Source organism: Carcharodon carcharias, chromosome 2 (genome assembly GCF_017639515.1).
Source record: "Carcharodon carcharias isolate sCarCar2 chromosome 2, sCarCar2.pri, whole genome shotgun sequence".
Lineage (NCBI taxonomy): Eukaryota > Metazoa > Chordata > Chondrichthyes > Lamniformes > Lamnidae > Carcharodon > Carcharodon carcharias.
The window spans coordinates 11,235,688-11,251,377 of NC_054468.1; the positions used below are offsets into that span (position 1 = coordinate 11,235,688).

At 44.8% G+C, this 15,690-nt stretch overlaps 1 protein-coding gene across 2 annotated transcripts in view; it reads left to right on the forward strand.

Annotated features, from left to right (window-relative positions):
* Nucleotides 1-15,690, forward strand: part of fgf12a (fibroblast growth factor 12a) — a 169,531-nt gene that overhangs the window by 33,642 nt on the left and 120,199 nt on the right. For both annotated transcript variants that reach the window (XM_041175394.1, XM_041175396.1), the window contains exon 4: nucleotides 4,203-4,306. In XM_041175394.1, the coding sequence (XP_041031328.1) occupies nucleotides 4,203-4,306 (104 nt within the window). The remainder of the gene's footprint in view (nucleotides 1-4,202; nucleotides 4,307-15,690) is intronic.

Below are 15,690 nucleotides of genomic sequence, written 5' to 3' on the forward strand. Positions count from 1 at the left end.
GTATCAGCCCTGATCTAATTAACGGTGGAATTGGTTTGAATGGGCTGAATGGCCTCCTCCGAACAACAGTTACACCAATCAAAGCTGAGCAGGCTGATGTTACAGATGAAAGTTTTGTCAGTGCACACGCTATCAAGATCAGCATTGTTACCAGCAACACCCTTCCCGGGTCATCGAAGAGTGTGAATTTGTGGCTCTAATGAGGTCATTTACATTTTTGTGCCTGCTGGCAAATATTTCTGATCAGTACTTGAAAGGGCGCAAAGTGGCAAGAATCAGCTTTGTTTAAACGTGGATGGCTTAAAATTAGATTAACCCACCTAGAGGCATCAAAGTCTACGGCATTAATCATGTACACAGTTAAAGAGCTGGAGAATTGTTTGTGGCATCAGTATTTGCATGCCTGGCAAGTGCAGATAAGATTATGTTGTGACAGCGCAGATTTACTGCTGCTTATCTCCTGAGCAAGCCGGCCAGTTTTTGGTTCGAGAGGAAGTGGAGATTAGAATAAAAGTTTTTGGGTGCAATGGGCTGACTCTCAACTGATTAAAACTTTTCCCCCGAGTGCACAGGGAGCCAGCTGTTTCCTTAGCTGGCCTGACCGCCATTTTAATTGGATTTGAGTGAAATTTAATTGCCCAGGGACAGGTGTGAAATTTCCAGAAGTTAGTTCCACCACATGCGCTTGCAAATTCATTTCAAACCCAATGTGTTCAAAAGTAAGGTTTCTTCTGATGATTCCTAATTACACTTCCCCAGTGCAGACCTGCATTTTCTCAATTTCTTCTGCACTGGCTAGTTAGTACTGGAGTGAGTAACAAGACAAAACGGTGTTTTCCTATTGGCCCTCCAGGGACTGATTACCTCCTCCCCTTCACTGAAGGTGCTCCCCTCCCCCCCAGACCGTGCAGCTGCATGCTCACCTCTGCAGGCTGCCTGATTAACCTGTCTTACTGTTGCTCCCCCCCCAACTCCTCTCAGTTTCTTCCCATTTGGTCAATTAGTTTTCAATCCCACGTGTTCCCTCTACAGTTTGTTTTTTACCACTCTTCCAAGCCCTGCAGTGATTTCTTCCTGGCGGGCTCCCTTAGACCTTTGTCATGAGCATCCTCCTGTACTCACTCAACCTCACGTTGGATGTAAGATTCCGCACTGAGCCCCCTTCGCTTTTCCATCTCCAAGCTCTCCATTATTAATCATCTCTGATCACTTTCTCATTTCCTTTACCATCTGCACCTCCTTTTCAACCCCACTGTCCTCACCTTCCACTCCCTGTAACATACTTCCAACTGCTCCTCTGGAGCTTACTCAGTTTGTCATTCCTGCTGCTACCTACTCGATAATACTTTTGGTTCTGTATCTGACACACTCATTCCCATCGAGTCACTTTTTCAATTGCCTTCGCCATCAGGATTCTAGGAATTTTGCTTGAAAAGAGACCAAGGTTAATCTAGTTCATCTTCTACCTTCCTATTAGTTGAATGTTTCAACAGTAACCACTTAGTCTCTTGACTCCTGTATCCACACCCACTATTGTCTGTATTTAACTTCCCCTTTTAAGAGTCCTGAATGCACCATCACTCCATTGCTAATCTCTCAGCTAACCTATGACAGATCCATATATAAAATGGGGACAACCTGCAGTGGGAAGGAGCTTTGGGGATCATCTTCCCAAACCTACTACACTTTTTGTACTCCTAACTCTCAAGGTTGAGGGCCAGAGGACCAAGGCACCTGGTGCATAACTGGCCTTATCTTTCATAGTGAAATTTTTCTTGACCTTTGAGGAATGCTGTGTACCCTCTTTTACTGGCCAGATAGTCTCCTTTTGTGCTTTAAGATTCTATTGTACTATGCCAAGATCTTTCTGAAAGGTAAGGAGAACAAACTGACCCCCGTGAATGTCAAGTGCAAGTAACTTATGGATTCTTTTGTCACGAAGATCAAGATTATTTATGTAGTTCCCTTTGCCATTGCTGTGTTCTTCTGCCCTTCAGGCATCTCACCCCAGCATACTGAAGCTTCCTTGAGCCTCGTCCTTCTGTAGATATTTTTCCTATTTAACCAGGTTAATCACCTGGAGCACCAGCTTCTGGTCTCGCAATCACTTCCACTCACATGTTTTTACTCCGCGATCTTGTTGAAATTGTTAATGGCTCCCTTTGTACGTGCACTGCTCCCCCATTATTCCAAACTGCTATCATTGTTTCCCTTCCCTTGACTCTTATACCTTGCTGTTTGCATCTACACTCCCCTTCCCTCCCCTCTAAGGTCTCAAGACCTATTGACAGCCCTTCGCTCCATGTTAACCTCTCCCAAATTTTGTTTCCACCCAGCTCATAGCACTGAGATAACTTTCACTGAAATTCCCTGTTACTGTAGCCATGAGGTATTATCCATTCCTCATCATCCATGGTAGATTGGTCTCTCCTCCTCTAGGGCCTCACCCCTAACTTTGTGGCTCAACGGGTAGCAATCACGCCTCTGTGTCAGAAGGTTGTGGGTTCAAATCGCACTCCAGACACTTGAATGCATAATCCAGACAGACACCATCAGTGACTGCAGTGGTTCAAGAGGAAAGCTCACCACCACGACCTTAAAGGAAACTAGAAATGGCCAATAAATGAGGACCACGCCAACACTGTCCACATCCGGAGAATGAATGTTTTAAATTGCAGTATTTATCACCTTATTTCACAATGCCAATGTTGTTTATTTATTGAATCGATGGGGCAATTTTCTGAATTATCTGGGTGTACAGATCCACAGGTCACTGAAAGTGGCAACGCAGGTGGATAAGGTAGTCAGGAAGGCATATGGTATGCTTGCCTTCATTGGCAGGAGTATTGAGTATAAAAACTGGGAAGTTATGCTGCAGCTGTATAGAACCTTGGTTAGTCCACACTTGGAATATTGCATGCAATTCTGGTCGCCACATTACCAGAAGGATATGGAGGCATTGGAGAGGGTACAGAGGAGGTTTACCAGGATGCTGCCTGGTCTGGAAGTTATTAGCTATGAGGGGAGGTTGGAGAAACTCGGATTGTTCTCACTAGAGCAATGGAGATTGAGGGGCGACTTGATAGAAGTTTACAAAATTATGAGTGGCATGGACAGAGTAAATAATCTATGTACTAGGGGACATAAATTTAAGGTGAGAGGGGAAAACTATAAAGGAGATGTGCAGGGCAAGTTTTTTACACAGAGGGTAGTGAGTGTCTGGAATTCGCTGCCAGAGGAGGTGGTGGAAGCAGGTATGATAGTGGTGTTTAAGAGGCAGCTTGACAAGTACATGAATAGGATGGGAATAGAGGGATATGGACCCCGGAAATGCAAAATGTTTTGGTTGACAGGCAATATGATCGGCGCAGGCTTGGAGGGCCGAAGAGCCTGGTCCTCTGCTGTACTTTTCTTTGTTCTTTCTTTGTTCTTTGTTGACCAAGGAGCCAAACCTGCCAAAAGGAAGTAGTGAAGAATTTCTGGTAGGTGGAAACAGCTTCCTGCTGGAATTGTCAGCCATAACAAAAAGGGTATTACTTTCACCTCTCTAACAGTAGGCTGTGAGTTCAAGTTGCACTCTAGAGATTTGAGCACAAAAATGTAGACTGACAGTCTTAGTGCCAGAACTGAGGGATGCTGCACTGTCACGGGCAGTCTTTTAGATGAGATGTTAAACCAAGACCCCATCTGCCCTCTCAGGTGGATGTAAAAGAACCCATGGCAGTATTTTGAAGAAGAGCAGGGGATTTTTCCCTGGTCCGGACCAATGTTTAACTCTCAGTCAACATCACTAAAATTAGACAACAAAAGCAGAAAATGCTGGAAAAACTCAACAGGTCTAACAGCACCTGTGGAGAGAAAGAAACAGAGTTAACGTTTCGAGTCTGTATGACTCCTCATCAGAGCTTTATTACTTTTGCTTTTATCACTAAAAACAGATTGTGGGAGCTTGCTGTGCGCAAATTGTCTACTGTGTTTTCATCCTTATAACATTGGCTTCTTTGGCTGTAAAGCACTTTTTGGAACATTCTGAGATCATGAAGGGCATTATAGAAAAACAAATCCATATTTCTTTCAAAGTTCGAGAATTACTTTTTGTATTTTGATGAAGGTCCACCTGTTAATTTTAGTTAAGATGTGATTGACAGTGCATTTGAGACCCTATGGTTGTTGATGATGTAAACCATTTTTTCTCTTCCCAGCTCTCTTCAACCTGATTCCTGTGGGACTACGGGTGGTAGCGATTCAAGGTGTGAAGTCTGGTCTCTACGTGGCCATGAATGGGGAAGGTCACCTCTACAATTCAGTGAGTGCAATCTCTTCATTTTCCCTTTCTTCAGTCATGAACTAACATTGAGCCTCGAAAGTGTGTCAGACCCCTCTGTTCAAGACCACAGTCCACTCTGGACGATGGGTGACTGACTTGAGTGAGCAATTTAACGAGCAGGAAAGGTTTTGTCAAGTTTAGCTCAATTTGAGAATCTATTATGTGGAGGCAATAATCAAGGTGAACTCTGAATTCATAAAGTTTAATCTTCATAAGTATTATTTGGAATAAAGGCTTTGATTAAACAAAATACTCAACATCTCTCTTGTTAATATTGTGCGTCCTTTCCCCTCCCCATCCCAGTTGAGAGATGATGCTTGAAGTTGAGTGGATTGGCTTTGGTAAGACTTAGGCCACCCACAAGTCTTGGTCTTCCCCCTTTCGCTTTTATAGGAGTCGGCGTGGGCTCCAAGGCTCGAGTCCCACTAAAGTCCCTTCCCTCCAACTCTGCCCCATTCATCGTGGAATAAAACGGTCTAAGCTGGCTTCCTGCCTCATAGAAGGAGCAGGGAGGGAGAGGGCACGAGATGCTTGGAAGGTGGGTGTAACACTTTAAACTGTCTCAGGATGTTGGTGCAAGGGAGTTGCTTGGAGAGCAGCGTGAGACCTGTTTATACCAGTTGTTTTGGTGCATGGCAAATGGCTCGGAACAGAAGCTGTCCCATTTTTCAGGTAACTATTCAGGAACCCCCATGGGTACTCATTAAATTACTAGCTCCATAAGCAGTTTCACACCGCTGTAATTCATCTTTGTGTTAATGCCTCCAACGAGTGTTTGAACAGCTTAGGTTCAAAGTTAAATTAGCTACTTATTTTTTAAACTTCTATTAGCTTCTATTTTTTCACCAACTGCTGCTTCAACCATCCCTTTTCTCCTAAAGGAATTCTTTTCACAGGCATTGTGTGTGTGTGTGTGTGTGTGTGTGTGTGTGTGTGTGTAAAAGTGTAAGCTTGTGCTGATACCTCCACTCTCATTAAAATTGGGGGCTTGTGGCTAATTGTATTAATGCTCCAGAGGAGATCGGTTCACCAGGTTACATTAACCTAATAATGGTTAAAGTACTAGACAATTAATTCAGAGGTGATGAGCTCAAATCCCATCCCTTAACCATTTGGTACAATTACTAGAAAAACTTTGTGATTGCCTAATCATTCTTTCTAGTTTTCTGGTTCTTGGCTGATTAATGTCTTTCGATGTTGAATTAGCATAAACAATTAACAAAGATGATGCACTATTTTGTAATGTGCCTTGGTATTATAAACCTCAAACATTAATGGATTCAAATCATGCCCCCAAAAATTGCACAAGGGACCATTGCTGCCTTTAAAGGCTTGACGGAGGGTGAACCATTTTTGCTTTGTTTAGGACTGATTGCTCCTTGTACTTGATTCAATGGCTGCGCACCGAGTGTGTCTACCTCGTTACCTGCTCCCATGGTTTGGATCGGCTTCACCCCGGCAGCCGCAAACTCTCCTGACTGTCCCCTGCATGGATAAAATATCAACATTTCATCTTCCACTCATTTCAACCCTGACTTGATAAACTCATTCTCCTGACATTGATGCAGTATTTCCATCAGAGTTTAAAAAAAAAATTCTTTAACCCTTTTGGATCATCTTCCAGATGGGATGTTAAACCAAGGCCCTATCTGACCTCTCAGATGGATGTAATAGATCCCTTTGGGGGGATCTTTTGGCGTCTGGGCCAAGGCAACCAAAAACCAGGTGATCTGATCCTTGCTGCTTGTGGGAGGAAGCCTGTTGTGTGCAGATGGACTGCTGCATCGTCTGAAATAACAGTGTCCTTTTGAAGGGTCATGAGGACTCGAAACGTCAACTTTGTTCTTCCCCGCCAATGCTACCAGACCTGCTGAGTTTTTCCAGGTAATTCTGTTTTTGTTTTACTTCAAAGGTAATTCAGTGGTTTTGAAGTGCTTCAGAATGTCTTGTGGATTAAGATGGGGGAGGCAGTGGTTTAGTGGTAATCCCACTGGGCTAGTAATCTAGAGGTCCAGGCTAGCGCTCTGGGGACATGGCTTCAAATCCCACCACGGCAGCTGGTGGAATTTAAATTCAGTTAATGTATTAAAAAAAAATCCGGAATTGAAAGCTAGTCTCTGTAATAGTGACCATGAAACTGTCATTGATTGTTGTAAGAACCCATCTGGCATCCTATGTGTGACTGCAGACTCACAGTAATGTGGTTGGCTCTTATCTGCCCTCTGAAGTAGCCTAGCGAGGGCTCAGTTCAAGGGTACTTAGGGATGGGCAACAAATGCTAGCCTTGCCAGCAGCGCCCACATCCCAATAAAGAATAAATTAATATGATGTTGTGAAAATGCAAAGTCTTTTCCTAACTCCCATTATGCCATTAACTCTTTGGCTTCCTCTTTACTTCCTGAAAAAGTCATCACTGGAGCAGATCCCATGGAGGGGTGGGTGGGACTAGATGAGGACAGGGAAGAGGTCTCTGTAGGAAGAAATCCCTGTGGGATGAAGGTGTGAAAAGAGAATCATGGAATCAGACAGCACAGAAGGAGGCTGAGGGAGATTTCCTAGAGGTGTTTAAAATTACAACAGGTTTTGTTGGAGAAAATGTGAAACTGTTTCAACAGGCAAAAAGGTCGGTAACCAGATTTAAGATAGTTGACCAAGTGAACGAGAGGGAGAGATGAGAATTTTCTTCATGATGATCTGGAACGCACTGGCTAAAAAGGTGGTAGAAGCAAATTCAATAATACCTTTCAATAGGGAATTGGACAACTAAGAAAAAAATTGAAGGCCTATAGGGAAAGAGCAAGGGAGTGCGGTTAGTTGGTCGGCTCTTTCGAAGAGCTGGCACAGATAGGATAGGCCAAATGGCCTCCTGTGATGTAAGAACCTATGACTTAGCAGTGTAGAAGAACTTCACATTATCTATGTCCACTTTATGTTTAACTGGACAGCTTGATAGTGGTCTTTGATGGTGGCTGCGGGAGTAGGGGAAATAAATAGCAACATAGGAATGTACGAAATAGGAGCAGGAGTAGGCCATTCGTCCCCTCAGACCTGCTCTGCCATTCAGTAGGATCATGGCTGATCTGATTGTCGCCTCAACGCCACATTCCGCCTTTCCCCGATAACCTTTGACTCCCTTGTCAGTCAAGGATCGATCTACCTCTGCCTTAAAAATATTCATTGACCCTTCCTCCACTGCTCTCTGGGAAAGAGAGTTCCAAAGATTCACAACTCTGAGAGAATTTTTTGTTTCTAATCTCCATCTTAAATGTGAGATCCCTTATTTTGAAGCTGTGTCCCTTGGTTCTAGTCTCTCCCTTTCAGCATCCACCCTGTCAAGTCCTCTCAGGATCTTATGTTTCAACAGGATCACCTCTCATTCTTCTAAACTCCAGTGGACACAGATCCAGCCTATCCAACCTTTCCTCATAAAATAATCCCCCCCTTCCCACATATTGGTTGAGTGAACCTTCTCTGAACCTTCTCTGCCTGCCAAAGTGGACAAGTTCGGGATTTTCCCACATTAAACTCCATCTGCCAGATTTTTGCCCAATCACTTAACCTGCCAATGTCCCTTTGCAGACTCCTTATGTCCTCTTCACAGCTTATTTTCCTACCTGTCATTATGTCATCAGCAAATTTAGTAACCATACAATCAGTCCCCTCATCCAAGTCATTGATATAAATTGTAAATACTTGAGGGCCCAGCACTGATCCCTGTGACACTCCTGCCAACCCAAAAAAGACCCATTTATCTCCACTCACTGTTTCCTGTTAGCTATCCAGGACATCATTGCAGGAATTCCTCAGGGTAGTGTCCTAGGCCAAACCATCTTCAGCTGCTTCATCAATGACCTTCCTTCCATCATAAGGTCAGAAGTAGGAACATGCAATCATCAGCGAACAATCTTCAGCACCATTCACGACTACTCAGATACTGAAGCAGTCCATGTCCAAATACAGCAAGACTTGGACAATATCCAGACTTGGGCTGACAAATTGCAAGTAACATTCATGCCACACAAGTGCCAGACAATGGCTATCTCCAACAAGAGAGAATCCCTTGTCATTCAATGGCACTACCATTGCTTAATCTCCCACTATCGACATTCTGGGGTTTGCCATTGACTGGAAACTGAACTGCACTAGCCATATAAATACTGTGGCTGCAAGAGCAGGTCAGAGGCTAGGAACCCCGCAGCGAGTAACTCACCTCCTGACTCCCCAAAGCCTGTCTGCCATCCACAAGGCACAAGTCAGGGAGTATGGTGGAATACTCCCCACTTGCCTGGATGAGTGCAGCTGCAACAACACTCAGAAGGTATTCATCATCCAGGACAAAGCAGCCCCTTTGGCACCCCATCCACAAACATGCATTCCCTCCACCACCAACGCACTGGCAGCAGTGTGTACCATCTACAAGATGCACTGCAGGAGCTCACCAAGGCTCCTTAGACAGCACCTTCCAAACCCATGATCACTACCATCTAAAAGAACAAGAGCAGCAAACACATGAGAACACCATCACCTGGAAGATCCCCCCCCCTAAGCCACTCACCATCCTGACTTGGAAATGTATCCCCGTCCCTTCACTGTCACCAGGTCAAAATCCTGGAACTCCCTCCCTAACACCACAAGGACTGCAGCGATTCAAGAAGGCAGCTCACCACCACCTTCTCAAGGGCAATTAGGGATGGGCAATAATTGCTGGCCTAGACAGCGACACCTACATTCCATGAATGAATATTTTAAAAATCCTCTATCCATGCTAATATGTTATTGCCTACACCATGAACTCTTTGCGGTCAAAAGCACTTGGTCCTGAGGCATGAGCCTTGTGTCTGACCTCATTCTATCTGCTTGGACCGAATAGTATCAGCAGGCAACATCCACCAGGTTTCTGTCTTTGGCTGTTCATTTGAAGCTTTTAAAAAAGATATCACCTCATTAAATATTTATTCCGCAAGAATCTTAAACGTAGAAATCTCTCTCTGTTGCTGCATTTTCTGCTGTCTGTTGTAATATTCCGCACTAGAAATTTTTTGGACAGACTTTGACAAATATCATGCTGTGTTGTCAAAAAAATCTGGGAGCAGATTTCACTGCCCACTCACCTGTTAACTACTGACTATCTTTGATTTGCTGCTGGGGCTGAGGGGTGACCCGATATAGCCCTTTTAGATTATGAAATGGTTCGATAGCGTGGATGTAGAGAAAATGCTTCCACTTGTACGTGAGGCCAGAACTAGGGGCCGTGAATATAAGATAGTCATTAATAAATCCAATTGGGAATTCAGGAGAAAGCTGTTAACTAAAAGAGTGGTGAAAATGCGGAACTCGCTACCAAAGGGAGTGGTTGAGGTGAATAGTTTAGAAGCATCAAAGGGGACGCTGGATAAGGACATGAGGGAAGAAGGAATAGAAGGAGATGATGATGGCATGAGATGAAGAGGTGTTAGAAGAGGTTCATATGGAGCATAAACACCGGCTTGGACCAAATGGCCTGTTTCTGTGCTGTACGTTCAATTGTACATGCGGCATTAGTTGTCGAATTGCAAATAGGCATGGTCTCCCGAGACATGCTTGTTGGCCTGTGCAAGATCGCCAAGTTCCATTCCTCCTGCATGTTTCTGGGCAGAAGTCACCTGAGAGTTTGGGCTTAGAGGGAATCCTGAATTGTTCTGCGATTGTGCCAGTCAGTCTTGAGCCCAGCTCCATCTTATACCATGACAGGCTCACACTTTACATATTCCTTACCCTCGCATACTGCTGTCACCTTTTTCCCCCCCACTGGTTGGATTTCAAATAGAAATTGGGAATGAGAAGGTGTCAACGCTAATCTAGTGTCCGGTTAGCCAGAAGAAATACACAGAGTTGTTTAGACCACAGTGCACCACTTAAAACCAAATGGGTAACTTACTTAACCTTGCCACTCTCTCCAATATTATACCATGAGGTTCTGCAGATGGGCAAAAAGAACCTGTTCAAATTGTTGGGGCAGAAGGACACAGGTGTAGGGAAGGGGGGGATTGGTGTTGGACCCAATCCTATTTGGTTCAATGGAGCTAGACGTACTCGCACACAGCTCTGCTAGAGCTATTTCTTGTTTAATTTGATTCCAAGGTTATCACAGAATCACACAGTGCAGAAGAGGCCCTTTGGCCCATTGAGTCTGCGCCAATACGTGAGAAACACAAGGTTATCGAGCAGCCTGTTTGATTTAATGGTGGGGGGTTTGTAGGGTTGGGGAGGGGGGTTGCATGCGGTGGTGCACTGTGGGTGTGTTGGAGCTAGAGAAATGAAATGAAAGCCGGAGTGCTCCACCGAACCTGACAATCAGCAATGCAGTCGGAGGTTGGAAATCTCTCTGATGAAGATGGGTGGATGTCATTTCCAGGTCGGGCTGATGAAAGGAAAACAAATTGGGACAGACAGGCCAGGTAAGATCAAAGCACCACCAAAGGTACACGCTTTCCCTGAAAGCTCATCCATATCTCCTTTCTTCAATCTTTGCAGTTAAATGAAGTTATTTGCAAACAGGATATGTCACTGTCTGTCCCTCTCTCTCTCTTTCCATTTCTCTCTATTCTGTCTGTCTGCCGTTTGTTTGCCCTCTCTATCTCTCTGTGTCTCTATATCTGTCTGTGTCTATACTTCTCTGTCTCTCTTTCTCTGTCTCCCTCTTTCTTTTGGTTTCCTTATCGGTCACTTTTCCTTACCCTTTGTCTGTCTGTCTCTCACTCTTTTGTGATCTCACTTACATTCACTTGCGCATGCTCTCTCTCTCTCTTCCCCCCCCCCCTCGCTCTGACACTCTCTCTCTCGCTCTGACTCTCTGTTCTCTCTCTCTCTCGCTCTGACACTCTCTCTCTCGCTCTGACTCTCTGTTCTCTCTCTCTCTCGCTGTGACTCTCTTCCTCTTGCTCTGACTCTAAGACCATAAGACATAGGAGCAGAAATTAGGCCATTCGGCCCATCAAGTTTTCTCTGCCATTCAATCATGGCTGATAAGTTTCTCAACCCCATTCTCCCACCTTCTCCCCGTAACCTTTGATCTCCTTACCAATCAAGAACCTATCTATCTCGCTCTTAAATACACTCAATGACCTGGCCTCCGCCGCCTTCTGTGGCAATGAATTCCATAGATTCACCACTCTCTGACTAAAGAAGTTTCTCCTCATCTCTGTTCTAAAAGGTCTTCCCTTTACTCTGAGGCTGTGCCCTCGGGTCCTACTCTCTCCTACTAATGGAAACATCTTCCTCACGTCCACTTTCTTCCTCTTGCTCTGACTCTTTCTCTCTCCCTCTGACTCTCTCTCTCGTTCCCTCTCTCTTGGATCCTCCTCACATCCGAGCATCCAATACTCACACTCTCCCTCAGCCTTTTGCCCTCTCACAGTCACCCTGCACGAAAATGGTATCCTTCCCTTCTCTTCACACAAGCCATTACAACCAGTCACACCTCTGTGTTCTCTCCTTGCAGAAGAGAGCACACATCCTGGCAAAAGGCAGAGACCTGTGAAGGAGGTAGCCCTCCAGTAACTGGAACCTTATTGGCCACTGACCATGCATGCCCATGTGCTCCACTGGGGAGGAAGACTTGTCCCAGGAGGCTGTGTCAGCCTGAAATGCTTAGACAGGTCAAGAGACCTGACCCTCTGCCTGTAGACCCTCTTTTGGGGAACTCGCCTCCTTCCAGCTGAATCTCAGTGTTCATCCACTCTTCCCACGTGGAGGGGTCTGTGGTTGAGGGGAAAGCAGCAGCTGGTCATATTGCCTCCTGCTGGAGCTGTTCCCAGTGCTGTGGCCTCTGCCCTTGCCACTCATCAGAGGTGGAAGGTGAAACTGGATGAGCTACGCCCATGTCGTGTTGAGGGCTGGCAGCAGAGAGGCAAGTGGTGAGGGTGACACAAGGAGTCTACAACAGGATATAGACAGGTTAAGTGAGTGGGCAAAAACTTGGCAGATGGAATATAATGTGGGAAAGTGTGAGGTTATGCACTTTGGCAGGAAGAATAGAGGAGCTGAATATTATTTAAATGGAGAAAGACTGCAGAAAGCTGCAGCACGGAGTGATTCGGGTTCCTCATGCATGAATCCCAAAAAGCTAGCATACAAGTTCAGCAGGTAACAGGGAAGGCAAATGGAATGTTGGCCTTTATTTCAAAGAGGATGGCATATAAAAATAGGGAAGTCTTGCTAAAACTATACAAGGTATGAGTTATACCACACCTAGAATACTGTGAACAGTTTTGGTCCCCTTATCTAAGGAAAGACATACTGGCATTGGAGGCAGTCCAGAGAAGGTTCACTAGGTTCATGCCGGGTATGGAGGGATTTTCTTACGAGGAGAGGTTGAGTAGGTTGGGCCTGTTCTCATTCAAGTTTAGAAGAATGAGATGCAACCTTATTGAAATGCATAAGATTCTAAGGGGGATTGACAGGGTAGATGCTGAGAGGTTGATTCCCCTTGTGGGAGAGTCTAGGACCAGAGGGGATAATCTCAGAGTGAGGAGTTGCCTAATTAAGACAGAGATGAGGATAAATTTCTTCTCTTACAGGGTAGTGAATCTGTGGAATTCTTTACCACAGAGGGCTGTAGAGGTTGGGTCGTTTAGTATATTCAAGGCTGAGGTGGACAGATTTTTAATCAGTAAGCGAATCAAGGGTCATGGGGAAAAGGCAGGAAGGTGGAGTTGACGATTATCAGATCAGCCATGATCTCATTGAATAGCGGAGCAGACTCAATGGGCCAAATGGCCTACTTCTGCCCCTGTGTCTTGTGGTCTTATGGTAAGTGCAACTGAAGGTGAGTGAGAGGCTGGACAGGCAAAGTGTCTCCTAAGAAGTTGCAATCACCTGTGAAACAGTGTAAGCACAGTAAAGATGAGAGAAGAAGGAGCACTTTGAATAGCAGTGCCTCATCTGGCCATGGCTGGAGCTCTTCATTGTAACTGATCAAAACCTCCCCAGCTTGTCATTTCACTGAAGAAGCTCTTTCTGCTTCACACATGCCTTGGTGACCCTGGCCAAGTGCAGACTTTGGAACCGTGCACTGTTGAGAAAGAAGGAATCCAGGATTTAAAAGGCTCTTAATAGCCTTTTTAATCACCTCAAATGCTTTCCCACCAGACCCAAGGGAGTTCCCTTCAGGATTCGGAAGCTGCTTCTGGGAAAACTGGAAAGTGGTGGAATGACATTGGGACCTTAACCCAACTCATTTTCCCAGACATTCCCAACTTGCACTTAACAAAACCTGCCCCCAGCTGCTTGTGAAAGTACTGCCCTCTATCTCACTCTTTCTGTCTCTCCTCCATGCTTTCTTGCATTCTCTCTCTCGTTCTTTCTTTCTCTCTCTCTCTGTGCGCCTCTTTTTATGTGAATGCCCATTTTCCCTCCTTCCTTTCTCTTCTGGCTGGAAGCATCCTGCATGAAATAGTTTTGAACACACTTGTGTATGTGGATTCCATTGAACATTGATCAGTGATGTGAAGATAATAATTGCAGCAAGCTCTCCTTTTGATATCAGGGTAATATAAAGGGTGTTTTTCCTGATATCTAACCCCATGCTGTACCTGCCCTGGGAATGCTTGATGGGGACAGCGTAGAGGGAGCTTTACTCTGTATCTAACCCCATGCTGTACCTGCCCTGGGAGTGTTTGATGGGACAGTATAGAGGGAGCTTTACTCTGTATCTAACCCCGTGCTGGACCTGCCCTGCGAGTGTTTGATGGGGTCAGTGTAGAGGGAGCTTTACTCTCTATGTAACCCCATGCTGTACCTGCCCTGGCAGTGTTTGATGGGGACAGTGTAGAGGGAGCTTTACTCTGTATCTAACCCCATGCTGTACCTGTCCTGGGAGGGTTTGACGGGGACAGTGTAGAGGGAATCATACTCTCTATCTAACCCAGCTATACCTGTCCTGGGAGTGTTTAATGGGGTATTTCAGACCTGCAATTTTCATGGAGTCAGGCAGCTTTTGGAAGATGACGTGGTTCACACCAGCACAGAGGTACCATGAACCATGGAGGAACCATGGTTTGGAATCGAGAACTTGTATGAAACGTAAGTTCAAATGGTGTTACCAACTTCACATCTAATGAAATGCAGTGTCCTAAGCTATATATGTTTTTAATACAGTGAGTGATGTTAGGGCTTTGTTTTCTAAAAGTAAGTGAGTGACCACTAAATAAAAAAAATTCCAGGTTGTGAATTAAGACATCTGGCAAGCCATCAAGCCAATGAACAGCATTGGCAAAATGAAGAAGTCTTCAGATGTATTAACGTACATTATCCGTTAGAAAAGATGCTATTCTGCATTGTACAATCATGAAATCCAGGTGTGAAGTATGCCCGCCCAGAGCTTGGGTTTTTTTCTCTTGAAGTTCAGCTCTTCCATCTTTTTTGGTTTCTTCAGAGCATTGACAGATGGCTGAGCTTCTGGCTGTCTTCAAAAGTCTTAATTTGTTCAGCTCAGGAGGGTTTGTTGACACAGGTGTTCAGTAGAATCTCAATATGAATGCTTGGCTGAGTTCCAAACCCACAAATGGACTCGGCTCAGCAAGGGTTGTTGACACAGCTGTCAAGGGAAATGTGAGCCTGACTATTTTGACAGAGTTATGAGAGGGTAAGAAAATATTTATTAAGTGGATATTCAAGTAATATTTGTTTGTTTTGACAGATTTATGAGCTTCTCAAACACTTCCCAATTATGATATAGGGCTCATGAGTATAGCAGATACTGGGTGAGTGGGTTGTATTGATGAGAGGAGTATGGGAGTGTGTGGGTATGTGAGTGGGTTAAGTGGGATGAGGGAAAATATAGGGATACGGAGGGCTTGGGGGGGTGGCGTTAACGGAGTGAGGATTAAAGAGCTTTACACATCTGCAGAACTGGGCTGATGCCTCAGGAGACAAGCCTCTTAACCTGGCCGACTTGACATCAGCCAGCCTCTGTCTCGGCCTCTTGGCTCCAGCCCATTCTCAACTTCCCGTGAAATTGGCATTGGCTGCACTGCTGGTCAGGAGGTGGAGTCATAATATCAAGGAATCTCCAAACTCTCGATTCCCGCCACAAGATGGGAATCGTGTCCTAACTGCCTGAGATGAACTGTTCCCTGAATTAACACTGTTAAACTTTCTAAGTGCAAAGAAGTTCTAAAAGGTATGGTTAATTCAGAAATATCACAGTATTAGATTAAAGGAAATTAGCTGGAAAGGGATGGAAATTGGAGTTATGCTCAGTTGTTGGTTCAATTCCTGTGGTGGTGGTTTCTTTTTCTGATTTATAATTATGGGCATTTTTTTTTTGCTATATTCCTGCAGTGATCATTTTTCCGAGGTTAATTCATCGCTGGCTTTTTTTC